This window comes from Macaca fascicularis, chromosome 18, assembly GCF_037993035.2.
Source record: "Macaca fascicularis isolate 582-1 chromosome 18, T2T-MFA8v1.1".
Taxonomy (NCBI): domain Eukaryota; kingdom Metazoa; phylum Chordata; class Mammalia; order Primates; family Cercopithecidae; genus Macaca; species Macaca fascicularis.
The window spans coordinates 43,574,577-43,598,710 of NC_088392.1; the positions used below are offsets into that span (position 1 = coordinate 43,574,577).

The following is a 24,134-nucleotide window of genomic DNA, read 5'->3' on the forward strand; positions in this document are numbered from 1 at the left end:
TATGCCCAGCTAATTTTTGTATTTTTTTTTTTAGTACAGACAGGGTTTCACCATATTGGACAGGCTGGTCTCCAACTCCTGACCTTGTGATCTACCCACCTCAGCCTCCCAAAATGCCAGGATTATAGGCATGAGCCACAGTGCCCGGCCTACTTTTAGCTCTTTAAAGAGAATGTTAAAGACAACCTTAAAAAGTGAAGGAAGAGGGCCAGGCACAGTAACTCACACCTGAAATTCCAGTACTTTGAGATGCAGAGGCGGGTGGATCACTTGAGATCAGGAGGGCGAGACCAGCCTGGCCATCATGGTGAAACCCGGTCTCTACTAAAAATACAAAAAAATTAACTGGGCATGGTGAAGGGTATCTGTAATCCCAGCTACTGGATAGGGTGAGGCAGGAGAATCACTTGAACAAGGAGGCGTAGGCTGCAATGAGCCGAGATTGCCACGGCATCCAGCCTGAGCAACAGAGTTAGAATCTGTCCCCCCACAAAAAAAAAAAAGTGAAGGAAGAGGTCAAAAATCTAAAATCTGGCTGGGCATGGTGGCTCATGCCTGTAATCTTAGCACTTTGGGAGGCCAAGACAGGCGGATCACTGGAGGTCAGGAGTTCGGGACCAGTCTGGCCAACACGGTAAAACCCTGTCTCTACTAAAAATACAAAAATTAGCCGGGCGCGGTGGCACACACCTGTAATTCCAGCTACTTGGGAGGCTGAGGCAGGAGAATTACTTGAATCCAGGAGGCAGAGGTTGCAGTGAGCCCAGAATGTGCCACTGTACTCCAGCCTGGGTGACTGGAGACTCCCTCAAAAAAAATATATATATATATATAAAATCTTACCATCAATTTGATGCAGATAAACGTGAAGAACATGACCATACTTCATCTCCTTCACAATACTGATTCAGAAACATGGCCATTCTGGTCTGATTATTAAAAACCCTACACTAGGAACAGGAAACCCAGGATTCATTTCTCTGTACTGCCACCATGTTAGGGACAAATCAAGATTACCATCCCTATTGTAAAGATGGGGAAAATGCTCAGAGCCTACCTTCTTGACAAGAAGGCTGATGGAAAAGATAAGGTATTTAAAGTTTTAACTTCCCAGGGAAAAAATCCTAAATAAGTTCAGTTTACCACATTTATAAGCCTTCCTCACCAAGGCTTCTGCTTCTTTTTGCCCCAGCTACATTTATATTTGCAGTGAGCCCTTACTAGCAACAAAAATGAAGCCATTTTCAGATACATTAATACAGTTTTCTAAACGTGCTGGATACAAGAGTTACCTGAGGTTATTATTAAAAAGAGATTCCCAGAAACCATTTCAGATTTATTGACAGAATCATCCGGGAGAAACCTAGGAGTGTGAATATTTATAAGCACACTGAGTAATTTCTACGCTCTGGCAAAATTTAAGAAGTACTTATCGCAAGAGCAACTCGCTGCAACACAAGAGAGTAATTAGAAATTCAGTGATTGATACATTAATCACTTCCTTATTCAGTCTACTTCAGCATATTAACATAATGCTGGTTAGCATTTCTGAGGGCCTACTATGTGCTGTCCTCCATAGTAAACACATTGTATTTCACTTAGTGGTAACAATAACCTTTTGGAGTAGATACTATAACTGGCTGTGTCCCAGTTTTGTACATAGGGAAAACTGGGGCTTTATATAATTTACCTGAGGGCATGTGGTTTCTAAGTGGCTACTGGTTCAAAACCACCCACTACAGTGTTCAATTCCATCATCAATTTAAAAAAAGCAAACACATGGCAGGAGCTGAAATTGAAAATTTAGGTCTTTCGTTGATCAGCAGCTTCTCTAATTTCAACCTACTTTTTAACGCCTGCATGTGATTCAAGTATTTTGCCTAGGTTAAAACTAAAACTAAATATATATTTTGGATGCAAGATAATCATCTAATTGCTTGGAAATAGGCAAACTACTCTATCTTTAGTGCGTACCGATGCGATCCATGAGGCTGTGGACCTGCGTTGAGATGCTGCTGTTGATTAAAGTGAACCCCTGAATACTCTGTTCAATAACTAGGCTTTTATTGTGTTGTAAAGGGGAAAGAGAGATCCCAAATTAACTATTAAAATTTTAACTTACACTCACACCATAAGAATGACCATCTGACTAATAGTCCAAGTCTCAAAACTATTAACTGGCTCCTAAGCATAAATTCTATTAATATTTTATTGAGACACCATAAGCACATTCAGGTATCTTCACAAGATGGGTTCCACTATGATAATCACATCAAGACTATAGTATTATTTTTATTTATTACCCACATACCAGTATTGTCTGACTTGAGAAAAAAAAATGCCTTTGAAAGAGCCAATAAGCTTCATAACAAAATGTCATGGGGATCTGCCGAGCAGTGGTGACTGCATCCTATGATATACAGAAACCTACACAAAATTTATAGTCCAATATGCACAAATGCTCTACCAAAAAACACATAAAGAAATGTTAAGAGCAGTATCACTTAAGATAGCATCCAAAATGTCCAACAAGAGAATGGGTAAATTGTGACATATTCATATAGTGGAATACTAAATAGCAGTGGAAAATGAATGAACTAGAGCCATACATAACAACAACAAAACTCATAAAATGTTTAACTAAAAAAGCACATTTCAAATGATTACCTTCAATGTGATACCAATTAGTTTTAAAAACATGCTTACTTAGATACATAACAAATATAGTACAAATATATAAAGAAATACATAGGAATACCACACATTAAATATCAAATTTAGGATAGTTTTGGCATGGGAAGGGCAAACGGAAGGAAAACATCTGAAGCCACAGTTGTTTTCCTCCTCACATACTTTTACCATGCTTTCTTTCTTTTTTTTTTTTTTTTTTTTTTTTGAGACGGAGTCTCGCTCTGTCACCCAGGCTGGAGTGCAGTGGCCGGATCTCAGCTCACTGCAAGCTCCGCCTCCCGGGTTTACGCCATTCTCCGGCCTCAGCCTCCCGAGTAGCTGGGACTACAGGCGCCCGCCACCTCGCCCGGCTAGTTTTTTGTATTTCTTAATAGAGACGGGGTTTCACCGTGTTAGCCAGGGTGGTCTCGATCTCCTGACCTCGTGATCCGCCCGTCTCGGCCTCCCAAAGTGCTGGGATTACAGGCTTGAGCCACCGCGCCCGGCCAGCCATGCTTTCTTTCTTAAAAAGAATGGTAGGAGTTTCCTAAGAGTGCTTTTTAAATAATCAGGTTAACAATTACTTGAATCTGAAAATGTGAATGCTATCCCAAAAGCTAAACTTTAATGATATTTTAAAACCTCGAACTTTGCACTATTCAGTTAAGTCATATGAAATGGCTGGAATTGTGGCAGGTCAAAAAATCAAATATTAACAATTCCATATGGTTCAACCTAATATTAAGAATTCTGCATATGAAGAGCAAAACGTTGGTAATCATTCATTTTTTAATCCAAAACTTCACTATAAAATGGTCTGTATTTAATAGCAAGACTAAGAAAACAGGGAAATAAAACTGAAGTGGAATGGATGACTTAATTGTCAAAGGATGAAAAACAAAGATAAACCATCTAATATACAAATTACAAGACTGGGTGTGATGGCTCACACCTGTAATCCCAGCACTTTGGGAGGCCAAGGTGGGCAGATGATCTGAGGTCAGGAGTTCGAGAGCAGCCTGGCTAACATGGTGAAACATCATTTCTACAAAAAATTAGCCGGGCGCAGTGGTGCGCGCCTGTGATCCCAGCTACTCGGGAGTCGGAGGCCAGAGAATCACTTGAACCCAGGAGGCCGAGGTTGCAGTGAGCCAAGATCGCACCATTGCACTCTGGCTTGGGCAACAAGAGCAAAACGCCATCTCAAATAAATAAATAAATAAAGTAATTTAGAAACACACACTGTACAAAATGTGGCCAAACTACTTTCTACTGATATAAAGCATTATTACTTCCTTTTTTTTTTTTTGAGACCCAGTCTAGTTTTGTCACACAGGCTGCAGTGCAGTGGCACAATCTCAGTTCACTGCAACCTCTGCCTCCCAGGTTCAAGCAATTCTACAGCTGAGATTACAGGCGCCCACCACCACGCCCACCACTGCGTCCGCCACCACACCCAACACGACCAGCTAATTTTTGTATTTTTAGTAGAGATGGAGTTTCACCATGTTGGTCAGGCTGGTCTTGAACTCCTGACCTCAAGTGATCCTCCTACCTCAGCCTCCCAAAGTGCTGGGATTACAGGCGTGAGCCACTGTGCCCAGAAGCATTATTACTTCTTTGCAAAGTATTTGTATTAATATGTATTAATAAATCCTTAAAAGACACTTGTTGGGCAAAACAAGTATTTATATATATAAAAACTGAAGTCCAGAGGAGAAACAACTGGTCCAAGGACAAACAGGCAGTTACCAGTCAAAAAAAAAAAAAAAAAAAAAAATCAAAACTAAATCCAGGTTCTGTTCCAAAATTAGCTACAGTAAATCAATCAGGTCAACAAACAAGTGATTTTTCTGTAGTTCCAATCGAAGATTATGAAAGGAATCATTTAAGACAACAACAGTCCGGGCGTGGTGGCTCACGCCTGTAATCCCAGCACTTTGGGAGGCCAAGGCGGGCGGATCACAAGGTCAGGAGATGGAGACCATCCTGGCTAACACGGTGAAACCCCGTCTCTACCAAAAATACAAAAAATTAGCCAGGCGTGGTGGCAGGCGCCTGTAGTCCCAGGTACTCGGGAGGCTGAGGCAGGAGAATGGCGTGAACCTGGGAGGCGGAGTTTGCAGTGAGCCGAGATCGTGCCACTGCACTCCAGCCTGGGCGACAGAGCAAGGCTCCATCTCAAAAAAAAAAAAAAAAAAAAAAGACAACAACAATCAGTGGAGTTCTGTCTCAATATAAAAAGTTCTAAACTATAACTCAATTTTTTATAAAACTCATTTTTCATAAAAGTAACTTTAGGTAGTGATTAAACTATTAGATAACTCATAAAACCAATGCATTTATAAATTAACTAGAAAACTATAATCTTTCAGCAACACTAAAGAAATTATACACTACATAAGCAGTCTCTCAATCCCCTTCTTCTCTTCTTAAATGTTCAGTGCTAGTACTTTCACAACAACAACAACAAAAAGGTTTAAATTAGAATGCTGAAAGTGTTGAGGAAAATACTGAAGGAGACTTGGAGGTATCGTGAAGTTTTTCAAAGGTAATAGCAGTGGATTTTTTAGTGAATAAATACCACTTTAAAGAATAATCACAAAACTAAAAAAATGTAAGACAGGGACAGAGATTTTTTTTCCTGAGCTAACAGAGACAGAAACTAAAAGAAAGGGGTTAGAAAAGACAAATGAGAACTTACTGAAGAGCAATTAACAGGCTCACTCCACAGCAAGAAGCACAAGAAACAGTGGCAGCGCTGTGTATGAACAGCCAGCCCCACAGGGAGAGAGATTCAACGATTCCCTATCCAAGCTGCAAGGTCACTACCCAGAATTAAAGTGAGAGAAAGAACTGGCCAAAGAATATGAGCATATCTGGGTCATTTTTGCATATATTGGGCATTTTTAATCCAAGAAATATGCCTACTGAAACCTACCAATACCTACAATTAATGTCTTAAATGCTCTTATTTGTATTCCTTCTGAGTAGGAAAGATGAATGACAAGCTATCCAAATTGTTTCGGGTATAAATGGCAGCCTGGATAGTCACAATCAATCATTCAGTGCCAGATGTCTCTGGTATGACCTGTTCTCCTCATCAGGGTCCACTACAAGGAAAACAGCTGCCAGGACACATGCATATTACACCATTAGAGAAGGGGAATGGGGAAGACCAACCTGCCTCTGCATTCAGCTCCTCTAGAAGCCCGGTGGTCCTCCAGGTAGCTCCTGTGTCCTGGCCGCCTACAGAATTATTGTGCTCTTGAACTACTGCAGCCGCCAATAAATTGTCCACATTTACCACTTCTGGCTCAGAGTTGGTGTCAGACATATCATAATGAGCTACAACTGGAGGTCCATCTAGGGAGGAAAGAAAATGTATACTTGTATCTAACGTGCGGGGTGAAAAATACTTCTGAAACTAGTAAGAGCCCTCTAATGTCAGTTGCCTTCATTATTCTATTTGATCAGAAAAGCTGCACTTTATAGATCTAGTATTTTGTACAAAATGTGAAAGTGAAAAAGATAATCCAAGCTTACAAAGATGATGGACACATTTTGGAAGGAGGAAAAGGAGTGTTACTATGAAGAACAGAAGACAAGACTATACTCAACAATGTTACACTGAATTCCTGTCATACTTTTAAAGAGCAAGATTAAGAAAAAAAGGATGACTCCACAGAGAAAGTGGAACTGATTTCTTAAAGGAAAAAACTGATGCAAATTATTAAAACCCAATTTATATTTTTTAAAAGAATGAATCTAGTTCTCTCTCTTACTGGGTAATATAAAAAGTCTCTAGTAGATTCAGAAAAGAAAATCAAATATATTTTGCTATGTCCTAAAGAAATAAGGTTAACACTAGAGCTCTTTGACTAATGCATCTATTTCCAGTAAAGTCCTTTTATAATAACAGGGATGTTATATACTTTATGACGTTCTATTAAAAGACAACACAACAAAATCCATTTTCAGGATTTTGCTTTGGATATCTTATGAGAGATATTTCTATTTCCTTTTCCCTAAGAAAGACAACCAGCTCATACTACAACTAAATGATATGCAATCTTATGGGTGATTTTACAAGAAGATATTAAAGTTCTTACTGGAAGAGGTCCCTTCCACCCTCAAATCCCCCTAACTGGCTGAAAAAGGCAGCTGAGTTTCAAAGTAAATTTATTACACTGCAGCAATTCATGCTAAAATAAGTCAAAATTCATGCTTGTAGAATAGATACATGCTTTAAAATGCTAATTCTACCCCTTTTTTAAGAAAAACATTAACAGCAAAAAGCAAACATAAAGTTTCCCTTCAAGTAAGAAATTCCTCTACTACTCCTATTTTAATATAAAGCAGAAATAAAGGAATGTTGTTTTCTCCCCCAAAGGCTATTTATGAAGCGCAAGCAAACTATTTATTTCCATTAAGGTTTTTAAAATATCATCCAACAAATGAATATTAAACACACCTATTTTATGAAACTCTATGAAGGAATGCATATATGTCAATGAATCATAAAAATGTAACACAATGAAGTATTACTATTTTAATACAAATATCCATTGTGTCAACTGTCACTGAACAAAAACACACTTTGGGTAGTGACCCCTTAAAACTAAACTACCAAACCACAAGTTTATGTAGTAATATTTTTTAAATACAAAATGACCAAACATAAAAGCAAATGAGTTGTTAGGTGCCACTGTATAAAGAACAGACATGTCACAATATGAAATTCTGACGATCAGGACAACTTTAGTTGACCACTTAAAAATAATTTCCAGATCCCCTTAAGGGGTAAATCAAGTTCAATGACCAAAAAATTCAACAGTGTGGCCTTGGTATCAGTTGGTAATTGATTTTAGTTTAAATATCAAGAAACTGATTCGTGTTTGAGGTTTTTCTTTTCTAAAAAAAAGAAAAGAAAGTTGCAATATTCTATGGCGTTCTCGTCAGAGTTCAAAATGATTATTATGGAATCAAGATACTGTGTGATGTCCAAATACTTGGGTGCAGAAGATATGAGGGCCAAGTACAATATTGACTATTTGACCATATGTTCTATTTTTTAAGGGCTTTTTTTTTAGGTGTTTGTAGTAAGTTATTTTAGTGAGTTATTTTAAAATTTATATGACTAATACCATTCAGAGCATCTTGCCCTCATATTCTCCACCCCATCCCCAAATTGAGGCAACAGGTCAATAGTCAAGTCAAAATTGTACCACTCCTACATGTATAATCATGCAAAAAAGTATAAGTGTATACATGCAGAGTGACATCACCTACCCATGAAAATAACTCGTCTGAAAGTCTTCATCAGTAGGAAATACAAGCATAAACTTGTTATCTGGCTTCATTCTTGTATCTTCCATATTTCCAAACAGCATACCTTATAACTTAGCTTAAATTTAGTATTCATCATAAACAGAGACAGCAATATTTTCATATATTACACTTAAAATTGAAAATAAATTATGATCACTGTCATTTTTCATTTCCAATATATTCAAACAATGACAAGTCAATACTATATAAACTTCAATAAAATAATGAAATGGTTGTCTTTCCAACTTTGTCTTCCAACAAGAAACCACAATTAAGGATCTTGTGTTCCAAGGTCATTTTACACTATCATTAGGAAATCAAACTTAAATAAGATTTGTTTAAAGCACTTGGGGCCAGGTGTGGTGGCTCACGCCTGTAATCCAAGTACTTAAGAGGCCAAGGCAGGTGGATCACTTGAGATCTGGAGTTTGAGACCAGCCTGGCCATCATAGTGAAACCCCGTCTCTACTAAAAATACAAAAAATTAGCTGAGTGTGGTGGCATGTACGCCTATAATTCCAGCTACTCGGGAGGCTGAGGCACAAGAATCGCTTGAACCTGGGAGGCAGAGGTTGCAGTGAGCCGAGATCATGCCACTAAACTGCAGCCTGGGGAACACAGCAAGGCTCTGTCTCAAAAAAAAAAGCACTAGGCGTCAGGATTTGTACTCTGAGTTACTATACAAATATTAGCTAACTTATGGTAACAATTCGTGACATTCTTTTAAAATGTGATTCTTGCTATACAGAAGTAAATGACAGGTAAGATTTTAAGATTCTGCAGTTATTTTATCTGCTTTTAAAAAGAAATATCTCTTGAAGGGGAAAAAAAATCGCTGGGGAGGAGCTAGGAAAATTCAGCACATTAATAACAGAAGCTGACCGGGCATGGTGGCTGACACCTGTAACCCCAGCACTTTGGGAGGCTGATGCAGGCAAACCACTTGAGGTCAGGAGTTTGAGACCAGCCTGGCCAACACGGTGAAAATCCGTCTCTACTAAAATTACAAAAATTAGCCGGGTGTGTGGTTCATGCCTGTAATCCCAGCTACTTGGGAGGCTAAGTGAGGCAGGAGAATCGCTTGAACCCAGGAGACAGAGGTTGCAGTGAGCTGAGATCACACCACTACACTCCAGTTTGGGCAACAGAGCAAGATTCCATCTCAAAAAAAAAAAAAAAAAAAAAAAAAAAACAGAAGCTGCTATCTATTTGATTCTATCAGTTCATTATAGGATAGAATAAACATGGGGATACTGCCCTTGCTCTCACATGATTATTCCTCTATGCTACTAAAACAACTGCATTGCTACAAAGAGACTGTTTTGATTTTCAAAAATATAAAAGTAATTACTTTAAGTTATACATGAAAACATTTCCAATTTAAGATTCAGTCATTAACATAGGCACATTCCATGCTTACAACATTTAAGTTATCCAAGCTGCACATTCTCCCATCTGCCAGCTCTGATGTCTGTCACAATCTTAAAACATAAATTTCTAATATTGAACTTACTGGTTTTTCTATAATCATTAAAAGCATCTTTCTATAGAGGTAAATGTAACACATCTGTGTTAATTAATAACCATTCAATCTGTGGGTAACTCAGGTGCTATTTCTCCTCCTGATCAAATTATTTTGAAATGTTTGCTGTTATAATGACAACACAGGGAAAGTTAAAGGTCAAAAACCCACCAACGGCTGGGCACAGTGCCTCATGTCTATAATCCCAGCACTTTGGGAGGACGAGGTGGGAGGACAAGGCAGGAGGACTACTTGAGCCCAGGAGTTCGAGACTAGCCTGGGCAACATAGCAAGACTCCATCTCTATTATTTAAAAATTATAATAATATTTTAGATTTTTTAAAAAATCTACCAACTACTTTTTATTTAAAAACATTAACTCATCCATTTTATGCTAGAAATGGGTTTGTACTGTCTCACTAAGCTTCTATCCTACACTAAATAGGTTCTAACTTTTCAAATACCAAAATATAGATATATCTGTGTTGTCACATATTCCTGATACAGTGAGGTCTACCCCCTTATGACCTTAAAGCCTTCTGCACTGTTGCCATCAAATGTTTAATTTTATGAATTAGTTTCCTTTTCAAGTATGTTCTAAATCTCATTAGAAAATCTGAATCACAAAAAAAAAACAAAACAAAACCTAACTTTTCCTTTACTATGTTCATCCCATGACAAATTCCCCTTTCCAGGTTTGATAATCAGAAGCACAGGATTTTAAAACTAAACAAACACTACTCTCATTTTACAGATGAAAATTTGAGTCCTAATTAGGTGAAACCACAATAGACTATAATTGTTCTCACTGCTGAAGGAAAGAAGAATATACAGGATGAGACTGGTGCTCCCAGCACAGGAACTATAGATTTTTGGCAGCAGACACAAGTTAAAGCCCTGCCTACTTCCTCTTAGCTACATGACCCTGGTAAACTATTTCACTAATCAGTGTCTTCACGGAGTTATGGTGAGGGTTAAAGACAACGTTAACAAAAAAACACAAAAGGAATTTAAATATTGGTCCACTGCCCTGCCTTTCCATTATACTTAGCACCTGCCCTATTTTGTTGTTTGTTTGCTTACCTTTGCATGTATACTCTGTGTATACCACCGGCATGCAAGAAGCTCTGAGGAACATCAGTGCCTATGCCAGTGCCTGATGTTGGTCATAGATGAACCCAACTCGGTAAGTAAATGCTTTGGCTAGGATTCATAGTTGAATAAGGTCATCACAAACATGACTTTTGTATTTTTGTTTGAAGTGAAATGTCAGCTTACATGTATTCATAGAAAAATGTTTCAAAGCCAAATGGAAATTGCTCAGGATTAATCTACATTTAGCATCATCTTGCCTACAAGAGCACCTCCACTAACACAAGTGTTGTCACTCTCTCATTATGAACGCTAACTAAATCTAGGAAACATGAATAATTCTTGTAACCCAGATACACATGGGAATATCATTCCCCCTTCCCTTTCTATTGCTAAGTCTAAGGCACAAGGAAAGGTGGGGCAATGGACAAACACATGGTTGGCCCCTTTGACCCCCATTTCAATGTCTATGCAGCCATAGTAATATACAATAAAGCCGAGAAGAAATTCCCTTCTTCCTCTTTGCCATACCCAATCTCTCCAATCTCCTCACTAAAAGAAGAAAAAAAATCTGTCTTGTTGCTGTCAAAGGACCCTATGCCATCAAAGGACCCTAGGCCTTTTGATGGCCTAGGCCCGGTTCTGTTTTCCACACAACACCAAGAGAAAGGAGGGGGTAAACATCATACTTAGCCTCAATCCAGATAGCGAAAAGCAAAAAATCTTACACCTTATCTAGCCAAGGAATCTAAATACTGGGAATAAGGTGTGGGCATGAGGGACTGAGGGAAAGAGGCAAACCTCAAGAGCTACAGAAGGAAATTTGCATTTTAATAGAACCTACTCAAGAAAAAAAAAAAAGCAGTTTCATTACACATTAGAATATTTACCAAGATGAAAATGTATATTTACAAATGAGGCTAGGCACAGTGGTTCACGCCTGTAATCCAGCACTTTGGGAGACTGAGGTGGGTGGATCACTTCAGGTCTGGAGTTTGAGACCAGCCTGGGCAACATAGTGAAACCCCCATCTCTACTAAAAATACCGAAATTAGCCCAGCAGAGTAGCACACGCCTGTAGTCCCAGCTACTCGGGAGGCTGAGGCAGGAGAATCACTTGAACCTGGGAGACAGACGTGGCAGTAAGCCAAGATCACGCCACTGCACTCCAACCTGGGCAACACAGTGAGACTCCATCTCAAAAAAGAAAGAGAAAAAACAGTAATAAAAATGCCAATCATCGCTTCTTGGCCTTTTGACTAAGATCAAGTGTAAAAATATCAATCAAAAAATAGAAAATACATGCAGAATAATTTGAAAAGAGAGCAGTCATTTTCAAAACATCTCTTAGAAAAGAAGAATTTCATCAACAAAAGATAAAAATCTATAAAGGGCCATGTCCAGAAAAAAGCCTTAAATACCAAAAACTATATATGTATTATTTTCTTCAGAATAATATCAGAAAATTATTTTAGTAAAAGGAAAAATGTCTAAGATAGGGCTACATGGAAATGAAATGCAGCAATATGCACTGAAACTTTATGTTTAGGAGTTAAGTCATTTTTAAAATAAAACCAAATGAATGTATTTTGTACTTTTTCCATTATACTCAATTATTAAAAATTTAAACTTTTTGTTATAAAGTTTCCAAGATGAAAATAAGATTTTAAGGATTAAATTTGTCCTTATACTGATAAACGTTGCATCATTTTGTCCACCCAGGAAAGTTATTTATGATATTGATGAAGGGTTTACCATTTTGAAATGATCAAAAGAGGTAAAAGCAAAGATCCAAGATTATCAGAGTAATGGAAAAGCTGATCAAAAGAAAAAACAACTTAATGTGTCACCACTAACTATAAAGTTGTGAAGTCTCTGATTCAAGTGGGATTATTCGAAAGATAACTCAGGTAATTCATCTGGATATTTAAGAAAAGCTATAAATACAGAAGTGAGGCACCTGAAGAGGTCACCATCTTTCAATTTATCTGTTTCAGGGACAAATCCATGACCTACTGCTTTGAGGATTTAGATCCGTAGAGAAAAAAAACTAAAATATCTGTACTACATACAGCGAGAAAGAGCACAAAATTTAGATATATTAGCCACATCCCTATGTCTACGTACCCTGCTAAAGAGTCATTCATTCCACATTCTAGCCTTTTGATTTCTCCTTGAATCAGTCTAAATTTTGCTATTTTTTCAAATATTCATCAATTTTTAATAGGATAGTTTAGTAGGACATACAGTTTAAAGAAAAAAAATCTTGACTTTTTATGTTCACAGTGGTATTCTTTTCTCAACTACCAAAAAACCTAAAAATAATCTCCCAAATACGTAAAATCTATTGTTACATTAACTAGAAACTAATATCATTTATTTCATTACAGAAAAGCAAGTTTCTTGATTCAGAAACACCTAATATGAATTAACTGGTAGGGAACCACATAACACCATCCTCAACAGAGTAACAGGAAACATTTCTTTTTCAAAATTTTTATTCATCTAGGTTACATGTCAAATGCACAGTGAGGTAAAGGATATTAAGAAAATGCAATAAAATAAAAACAGTAATTTCATAACATTCTTCCCAAATCTTAAAGTTATATTATGAATAAGACTTAATAGCCAAAGAATACACTTCTTTCTGGATTATTCCTTCACTTTTTATGATGTCTTCTATTTTACACTATGGTAATCTAACATAACATGAGAATATCTACTCAATACTAGCAAACTAACAGTTTGGTTGCAATTTCTACTAACTTTCATAAACTTCAGAGGAAATAAAAATAGAAACCGGGGGGAAAAAATGAGTATAGAAACTTGGAAGTTATTCCATGTTACTTACAATTCACAATCTCGTAACTTCTAAACAAATTAAAATGACATGTTTTTTATCTGTACTAGGATTAAGGGCATATGTTATTTCTGAAGAGGATTTTGAGAAAAAAATTTACTGAAATTGTTTTGACACTGTATTTTCTGACGTGGCATTCCATGAAATTTTTTTCATTGTACCCTCACTGTACTATTTAAATAATGTTTTTAAACGAGAGATGAAAATCAATATAAGCTAAATAAAATATAAAAGATACAATTAATTTAAAAGGCTACCTTTGTGTAAGATAACTTGCCCATAATTTGCTATTTTAAACAAATGATAACACAAAGCCTGTTTGCCAGCTTTCTTATAACATTCATGTAACTGTATATCTTTATGCAAAGTCAGCTATATGTTAAAAATAAAAATTACCAGTAACATCAATTTACGGTACTTTGCTTAAAAAAGAATTCACTATATTGTTTCTTTCATTAACAAACAGACTTAATACACTTTAAATCATTCTGCACACAACTTTTAAGAAATAAATCAGACTGAGCACTGTGGCTCACGCCTGTAATCCCAGCACTTTCAGGGGCTGAGGCAGGTGGACTACCTGAGGTCAGGAGCTCGAGACCAGCCTGGCCAACATGGTGAAACCCTGTCTTTACTAAAAATACAGAAAATTAGCTGGGCATGGTGGCAGGCGCCTGTAATCCCAGCTACTTGGGGAGCTGAGGCAGGAGAATCGCTTGAACCTCGGAGGTGGAGGTTGCAGTGAGCCGAGATCGCGCCATTGCACTCCATCCAGCCTGGGCAACGAGAGTGAAACTCTGTCTCAAAAAACAAAAAAAACAAAAAACAAAAAAAAGAAAGAAATCTTATGTAAACTGAGATATACCTAGACCCAGGGACTCTTGCTGTTAAATCTTAGTAACAGCAGGGAATGACAAAAGCAATACTCAAAATAAATTAGTTACTGTATATTCTTTTACTCGGTCTACTAGTGAGATTCAAAAAACAAAAATAAAAGCCCCAAACCTTTAATCTTAAAAAGACATTTTTTATCAAGCTTAATTACCATAACTAGGTTTATATGTAGGCAACTTTTATTTTCTTACATACTGTTAGGAAGCAATAAACAGGTATTATATTAATAATCTGAATCCATTAGAAATCACTGTAGCAACTGTACAGTTATCTGCCTCCAGCCACTTGACAAGTCTAACATTAATGAAATTCAGTTATTTCAGAATTCTGAAGATGGGTACAAACATGCATACACACATCCCTGAAACTAGACTCATTTCTCTTAGTAAAAATCCAAACAAACAAAAAACTGATAATGCTTTCCCTTGGAGCTTTCCAAATAACAATCTCTATGCTACTTCTAATTTTAAAAAAAGTAAAACTTCATGTAAAATATTAAGCCTTAAGATTTTAACTTGACCTTGTTGTGCTCGAAATTAAAATTGTATGTGGGCTTTAAAAACTATGCTCGATTTTAATAATGCACAAAAAGTACAGATCAATATGATTAAGAGAGTTACTATTGTCTAATAAGTGGCTCAAATAACCAGATCACTCTAATCTGCTGGTTAAATTCTCTTAAGATGATTAGGTATCTAATGTCCTAGGACTGAGCTAGCACAAACTAGGCAGAAAGCAGGCTGTAGCTAGATTATCAAAAAACACATTTACCTTTAGTGAGAGGATAATGGCCTCTTAAATGCCAACTAAAGAGAAATACTAAAAGGAAGTATCAACACGTAACAACCAGTAAGAAAATTATAATTGTGGTAGTTAAAACTATAATTTGTTTCCTAACATTTCTCAAGTTACTTTTTTTACAATGTTTGGTGATTTTTTAAATGAAACATTTTTTAAAAGTCTGCAGCTTATTCCTTTTAATTCTCTCCCATGAAAACAAGAGAAAAAAAATTATCTGATGGATTAGACAAAGGGAAAATTCCATATGCACATATTAGAGAGATGCAACAGTCCAGACATGGGATTTTATTCTTAAATAAAAAAGCATTTCAACCATTTCTGGATTAGTGTTGTAGGCTGAAAGAGATTTCTTTCCAGCATTAACCTTTTATAGACTACAAATACATACAAACAGGACACAGTCCTTAACCTTCTTAAAATTCTAGGAAAATTAAGGGAATTCAGAGGAAATGAAGAGAGGACCACTAGGGACTTAAACAATAGCTACATAAAAATGATGTCACATAATCCAAAAGTAATTCCCACTTACTAGTATTATGAGTACTATACATGTAATCTTGAGAATACACGCTGCCTCAGGAAAAGAGAATGCAATAACCTACACTAGTCAAGTAAAAAATATGTATATTAAAACTACTTCACAGGCCAGGCACAGTGCCTCATGCCTGTAATCTCAGCACTTTGGGAGGCCAAGGCAGGCAGATCAACTGAGGTCAGGAGTTTGAAACCAGTCTGGCCAACATGGTGAAACCCCATCTCTACTAAAAACACAAAAATTAGCCGGGCCAGTGGTAGGCACCTGTAATCCCAGCTACTCAGTAGGCTGAGGCAAGAGAATCGCTTGAACCCAAGAAGTGGTGGTTGCAGTGAGTCAAGATCGCGCCATTGCACTATAGCCTGGGCGACAAAGCGAGACTCCAACTCAAAAAAAAAAACAAAAAAACAAAAAAAAACCCTACTTCATAAGGCAAGGCGTGGTGGCTCGTACCTGTAATCCCAGCACTTTGGGAGGCCGAGGCTGGGGGATCCCTTGAGCTTAGGAGTTTAAGACCAGCCTGGTCAACACAGCAAGACCCCACCTTTGCAAAAAATAAGAAAATTAGCCAGACATGGTGGCACACACTTGTGGTCCCAGCTACTTGGGAAGATCACTTGAGCCTGGGAGGTTGAGGCTGCAGTGAGCCTTGACCGTGCCACTGCACTCCAGCCTGGGCAACAGAGCGACGCCCCATCTGGAAAAAATGAAAAAAAAAACCAACCCCAGCACTTTGGGAGGCCAAGGTAGGCAGATCATGAGGTCAGGAGATCGAGACCATCCTGGCTACAGTGAAACCCCATCTCAACTAAAAATACCAAAAAATTAGCCGGGCGTGGTGGCAGGCGCCTATAGTCCCAGCTACTCAGGAGGCTGAGGCAGGAGAATGGTGTGAACCTGGGAGGTGGAACTTGCAGTGAGCTGAGATAGCGCCATTGCACTCCAGCCTGGGCGACACAGCGAGACTTCGTCTCGAAAAACAACAAGTACTTCCCATATTGACACTTCTTTAAATGTCTGTAATATAAAAACAAAGTATGTTGAAAGGGGAATTTTTTAATCGCTCTACCTGGAAAAGGTGTAACCATTGTAAAGCAAAATCTATTGTTTTTCAAAACAACACTCCTTAAGACAGAGATGTATTACCTTCAAAGCACTCTGCAAAAACTGAAAATCAAGATAAAAATTTTCCTATATATGTTTCTGTTATAAATTATTCCTAAACTCTCCAAACCACGGGATGTTAAATTTTACTTTAGGATAAATTTTTAATATTTTGGTATAGGTTCTAAGAATTAAATCAGTGTATTCTGGCATTCCTTATCTTTCTGCCAAAACCTCTTTTTCTTCCTTTACTCAAAATTTTGTAGAAAAGGCTTTCCAAAATTATTAGTTTTCAAATATTCAAAATATTATTCTTACCTTGAATATCAACTATTAATACCTATGTTTTAGGCCAGATGCGAATCCCACAGAATCCCAGCACTTTGAGAGGCCAAGGTGTGCAGATCACTTAAGCCCAGGAGTCTGAGGCCAGCCTGAACAATGTATCAGAACCCTGTCTCTACAAAATATACAAAAATTAGCCAGGTGGTAGTCCTAGCTATTTGGGAGGCTGAGGTGGGAGGACTGCTTGAGCCTGGGAGGCAGAGGTTACAGTGAGACAAGCCGGCACCTTTCTGCACTCCAGCCTAGATGACAGAGTGAGACCCTATCTCCCCAACCCCCACCAAAAAAAAAACCTACCTAGGTTTGTTAATTCCATTCCACTGAAATTTTTTTCTTAAAGGCAAAAAAAATCTACAGAGCTCTTGCCTGATTATCCAATAACAATAAAAATTAGAATGGATCCAGTCAATACAACACTAGCAATAAGTTGTCTATGTTATTCTTTAAAAAATTAACCTTTTCTATCTTAAAATGCATTTCAAAGCATGCTTAATATATTAAGTATTATATCATAAAACAAAAAAGAAGCCTGTTAAGTGCTTGAAGCAGTTTACACATGCATAGAAAAGTAGTCTTTAACATGATGAAATTAAATTAATATTTTCTTACATCTAAAAATCTATGTCTAATAAAAATCTGGGATTCCAGGAAGAAGGTGAAAACAGAACTTCCCTGAAAATACCTAAACTTCAAGTAAAGACTGTAGATTCATTAAAATTCATTCAGTCATCCAAAACCAATATGTTCTTCCTATTGATGTAAAACTTAATTTAAAAAAAATCTGTTTGGGGAAATAGTTAACCAATGTTGCACTATCATTTCAGAGAGAAACCCATCAGTTATAACAAACTCTTATATATTTTACAGTGAAAAATCATACTAACATTATTTATTGTAAGTTGCTCCCGGTGTTCAAACCTTACCTCTACTGGTCAAATATTAAGTTCAGAAAATCTAAAAATCATTACACAAAAAAAGAAGAGATCGACCAGGCACAGTGGCTCATGCCTATAATCCTAGCACTTTGGGAGGCCGAGGCAGGCGGTTCACCTGAGGTTGGGAGTTCAAGACCAGCCTGACCAATATAGAGAAACCCCATCTCTACTACAAACACAAAAATTAGCCAGGCATGATGGCGCATGCCTGTAATCCCAACTACTCAGGAGGCTGAGGCAGGAGAATCACTTGAACCAAGGAGGCGGAGGTTGCGGTGAGCTGGGTTCACACCATTGCATTCCAGCCTGGGCAATGAGAGCGAAACTTCATCTCAAAAAATGAAAAAAAAAAAAAAAAAAGGGAGAGACTGCTAGTCATATATACTATATACATCCTTGTACAAGGATGTATATATCCTTAAACAAAAACTGAACACAGAAATAAGTCATCCCCAAAGTTAACTTCCAATTCTCATAAAACCAGTTCTAAAATGAAAAAAACAAATAAAGCAGCAATTTTCAATTTTTCAATTCAAAACCAGAAAAGGAAAAAACCTGGTTCAGTCTATTACTGGTAATTTACAAGTTACAAATATGGATATAGAACTGAATCAAAACAAAGTGGTGACATATTTTCTGAGTAACGTTACTAACAAATATTGAGAGACATATCGAAGATCTTGATTGTTTATATGAGACTCTAAATATACCACCTATATTTCCTCTTAAAAAACACAAGCAGACGGCCGGGCGCGGTGGCTCAAGCCTGTAACCCAGCACTTTGGGAGGCCGAGACGGGTGGATCACGAGGTCAGGAGATCGAGACTATCCTGGCTAACATGGTGAAACCCCGTCTCTACTAAAAAATACAAAAAACTAGCCGGGCGATGTGGCGGACGCCTGTAGTCCCAGCTACTCAGGAGGCTGAGGCAAGAGAATGGCGTGAACCCGGGAGGCGGAGCTTGCAGTGAGCTGAGATCCGGCCACTGCACTCCAGCCTGGGCGACAGAGCGAGACTCCGTCTCAAAAAAAAAAAAAAAAAAAAAAACACACAAGCAGAATTCGGTTTTTTTTCCTAAGTGGCAACTTCATTAAATAAAATGAACCTTTTTCATATTGATGTTATTATAAATGTGAAAGACTAATTTCCTCTCAAAAATAAATCCAGGCCAGGCGCAGTGGCTCATGCCTGTAATCCCAACACTTTGGGAGGCGGAGGCAGGTGGATCACCTGAAGTCAGGAGGTTGAGATCAGCCTGGTCAACATGGTGAAACCCCTGTCTCTACTTAAAATACAAAAATTAGCTGGGCATGGTGGTGGGTGCCTGTAATCCCAGCTACTTGGGGGGCTGAGGCAGGAGAACTGCTTGAACCCAGGAGGCAAAGGCTGCAGTGGGCCAAGACCACACCATTGCACTCCAGCCTGGGCAACAAGAGCGAAACTCCATCTCAGGAAAAAAAAAAAAAAAAAGTAAATCCAGTGGAAAACCCAATTTTAAAAAACCACTTAGTATCAGCAAACTTACATATTCCTATTGAAGACCGTCATCCTAATTTAGCTGTGTCTCACATTATTACTAGAAATCTTTAAAAGATAAAATGCCAGCATTTACCAATCCCAGGCTGCACATAAAAACATCTATCATGTTGCAAGACCTTCAATCCTGTGATATTTCCTATCTTTTGACACGCTCTATGAGTTATTTAACATAACTAAGGTCCATTTATTTTTAATTCGAGGACTGAAAACAAAATTAAACTGGTAGTACATTCACTAATAAACTTAGTCACTAGCAATTTAAAACCCCACCCAATACATACCCTTGATATAGTGACCATTTTATCTTTATCCTCTACAGGTACCCTTTACATCAGGGTACCAGAAATTCCACTGGCTGATGCCTACCAGATTACCACCTTGGGCACTGAGCTTTAAATTAAAGCTCAAAATAAAAATCCATCTCCATGTCAATGAAAAATACTATTTTTCTCATGCATGAAATCAAGCTGCAGTCTAATCTGTTTTCCCTACATTATCTTGAATAGTAGGTACATAGCAAATATTTGCTCAAAACCGTACTGTGTTCTTCTGCATACAAGTGATACTGAATATAATTCATGAAAAACTAGCAACAAATTAGATTATTAAATGACATGTGGAATAATTACATAAAAATGTTCATGGAGTACATTCACAGTTAACTATGATCTTCACAGTTAACTATGAGGTCCCCCAATTAGAAGCAGAAGTCAACAGCGTCTGTACAGAGTAAGTGCTAAGAGATTCTCAAGGAATTAACCATCTACCTATTTAGGTTCACTAAAATTTCCAGTTTTTTGTTTTATTTCTATTTTTGGTAAAAAGCAAGGAAGAGGATGGCTCCTACTATTGTATAAATATGGTTCTATGTTCCAACCATACATAACAAAACTCAAGCTAAAATGTATCCAATTCTGGGGCTTTCTGTCGCAAATACCTAATTTTTAAAAAGGAAGCTGTTTTTTACTGCAGCTTTTAAAACATCATCAGGGCTGGGCTTGGTGGCTCACGCCTGTAATTCCAGCACTTTGGGATGCCAAGGTGGGCTGATCACGAGCTCAGGAGTTCAAGATCACGAGGTCAGCCTGGCCAACATAGTGAAACCCTGTCTCTACTAAAAATACAAAGAAAATTAGCCAGGCATGGTGGCGGGCTCCTGTAATCCCAGATACTCGGGAGGCTGAGACAGGCGAATCGCTTAAACCCAGGAGGCGGAGGTTGCAGTGGGCCAGTGGGCCGAGATCGTGCCATTACACTCCAGCCTGTGCAACAAAGCGAGACTCTGTCTCAAAAAAAACCCAGCAACATCATCAAAAGAAACTTACAATGGGCAAAAGCATATTATTTCTCACACAATCCAAAATGCAGATTGTCAATACAATTCATTTTGTGATAGATTCAAAGGCTGTTAGGTAATATTCCCATTTCCAGCAACGTTAACTAGAAAATTGCAATTATACATCTTTGGGAACTCTGACATACTGTCAATATTTGGACAAGTCATGTAAGAACCAAAGGGCTGCTGTGGCAGTACTTGGAAATCAGGCATCTGCCATGTAAGCACTTGATGGGTGATAGGGAAAATTCTTTGGCCAACTAGTTGCATTTAGGTCCCCTGGGTTCGAGTAGCTGCTTGTTCTCTTTGCCAGTGTCAGGGTAAGTTACCTTTTCCATCCACATGTGGAACTTCTCTGTCTGCCTCTGCATCTTGGAAAAACAGCTCCTGGCCTCTTCTAGGACACTGCCTGTGCAGTTCCTATCACACAGCACCCCTGTCAAGTAATCCTGTAACTTCCCTGGGCGCTCCTTCAGATCCCCCAGCATGACCGAAGGCACCTTTAAAGACACTGAGGCCATTTCATAAAACATTATTGCTTCAGAAATTGTATTTTTATTAAGACACACTTACTCAGGAAAATGACATAAGCATTGCTAAGGAGAGCCTGATAGATCTAGCATTCATAGGTAGTGATTAAATTCATTACTCAAAGCCACTAATTCCAAAAAAAAATGAAATATTATTATTTTTCATAGCTTTAATATATCTACCTGGCAGCATGTATTCTGTTACTACACAGGCTGAATACAACTGACTGAATCTGTAACAGTAGTTTCCAACCTTTGCTGAACAATAAGAACTGGAGAGGCTTAAATACCAAAACCTAGGGTGGCTCCAAGGCACCTAAGATTTGTTTCGGTTTAAGCTCCCCAGGTGATTTTAATGTACATCCTTAGTTGAGAACTACTGCATTCTTGAGTATTTTAACTCCTTTCACTTTAAAATTCTAAAAAGTTGTTTTGTCAGCTGGCCCATACTCAATCATTATACAATCACTCTCAGGTGATGATTCTTACCACACAAAAGATCTGTTTTAATTTTTTTTTTTAATTCTTACGGAAAACCACATGAAGGAGATGATACAGAGTACCTCTGGGTCAGCTTTTACAAACTGGTCTGTGTAAAGTGTTAAAATGCACACACAAAACAAAATGTAGTTAAGTTTGGGATATACTACAAATCACATCCTTCCCACTGGAGAGCACCTTCATTAATGGCTGAAGCGCCCTGAGGTTTAAAACAAATGACATCTGTTAACACATAATCCAGCACTTTCCAAACATCTGAACATGTGTACAACTATTAATACCCAGTAGCACAGTGGTCCAGTTTAGGATATGGTCCCATACATATATAATTTCATCCTTGAACTAGGCTAGATCATCTTTGGTTTGGGTCCCCTATAGTTTAGGTCTCTAATAAAACTATACTGAACTCTTCATTCTAAGGGATCTAATAAAAATGTTACTTCCTCAGATCATTCTTGACTACACTAACTAAAATAGCTTTTCTACCCCATTCCTAGTCAATCTTTATCTCTTATATCCTGCTTATTATTCACATCACATAGCCCTACCTGATAGCATATGATGAATTCATTTATTGTCTCCTCATGAAAGATTAAGTCCATGACAACAGAGACTTCTCTCACTGTAGTATCCCCAAAGCCATGGACTAGGTGCTCAGATACTTGCTGAATGAAAGAATGATTGATGGAATCAATCAATCTTGGCCTTATACCATCAACCTACATCGAGAGTCTTATAAATAATGCTCTTATGGAATGCTCTACTGAGCGTTTGTTAAACTAATTTGTGAAAACATGGTTTGCTTTATCACAAAGTGACCTTTTACGAAGATGCAAAGAGAAGTTTCCCATGTCTCACTATCAAATACAACTATGCTTCTCCTAGATAAAAAAGAATTTTTAATTCAGTCAGGCCACCTATTTTCAATGCCTAAAAGGCTGTGAGACAAACATTTAGCCCAGTTCTACCTAGCAAATAAAAACCTCATGAAATCGGTCACCAACCTCTAATTTCATATTATTCCTTTTCCTCTGATTACTCCATGCCCTATGCTGTCCTCACTTTTTAAAAAAGTTTTGTTTATATGAAAACTCCCTCAAGAAGGACATGACTTTCCCCAAAGGTTAGTATGTTTAGCTTATGGGAAAAAAGACTAAATGAAATTTAAAGCTTAACTTCCTTTAAGCCCCATTATAAGTGCTGGGCAAACTGAAGCACAGGACAGGAAATCAGATGCCTCCTTTGATCTGCTTTAGATTCTCGCATTATTTATTTCTCAATGAATACTAAAAATGAGTATTTAAAAGCTGAAAATGATATAAGAACATTTATGCTGGGGGCAGTGAGGTAAGTTGTAGCCTCATAAAGATTCTTACAAGCAATAATCACTGATAAGCAAGACATTCTGAGGCCTTAAAAACAGGGACCAATGATGCATTTATCAAAGCCCACAAAACTTACACCACCAAGAGTGAACCCTAACAGTAAACTACAGACGTTGGGTGATAATGATGTGTCAATGTAGGTTCATCGTTGTAACAAATGTCCATTCTAGTGCAGGATGTTGATAGTAGGGGAGGCCATGGCTATATGGGAGAAGGGGGTACATGGGAACTCTCTGTCTCCTCTGCTCGATTTTGCTGTGAACTTAAAACTGCTCTAAAAGCAAAATCTATTAAAAAACAATGACAAAAAAAAGGGACCACATTCTCACCTTAAACACACACATGCTCTTTTATTAACACTAAGATATACCTTATTTTGAGAAAAAGACTTTATGCTTTTCCTTTTACAAAGTTAATATAGGCACTCACTTTAGGAAATAAGAAAAGCAGGCCAAAAATAATATCTTGGTGCTTTAACACAAGAAATTGCCAAAGGATACCCACCAGTAAGACTTTAAAGTTTTTTAATTAAGTTAACATCATCCAGACCTTGTAGCATATAGAAAACCACATTTAGACATCGCATGCTTTTCAAATAATCGCTTAAATGAAGTAAAAGAGGGCACTTAATGCTTGTTAATTAATATAGAACTGTGCTGTAATTTATAACTAATGTAATTTCAAAAAAACCAGACTCCACTGTTTAGAACTTGATAACCATTAGCAGTAAGAGAACTTAATTGAATCAGACTA

General features: G+C 37.7%; 1 protein-coding gene across 5 annotated transcripts in view; it reads right to left on the reverse strand.

Moving 5' to 3' along the window:
- ARK2N (arkadia (RNF111) N-terminal like PKA signaling regulator 2N) overlaps positions 1 to 24,134 on the reverse strand; it is a 97,783-nt gene that overhangs the window by 21,110 nt on the left and 52,539 nt on the right. For 2 of the 5 annotated variants that reach the window (XM_005586800.4, XM_005586799.4), the window contains exon 3: positions 5,854 to 6,036. The exons of 2 other annotated variants lie outside the window; for them this stretch is intronic. In XM_005586800.4, coding sequence (XP_005586857.1) covers positions 5,854 to 6,036 — 183 coding nt within the window. Of the gene's footprint in view, positions 1 to 5,853; positions 6,037 to 19,196; positions 21,477 to 24,134 lie in introns of those variants that run through there. One more of the 5 variants, XM_074022398.1, reaches the window with a different exon arrangement.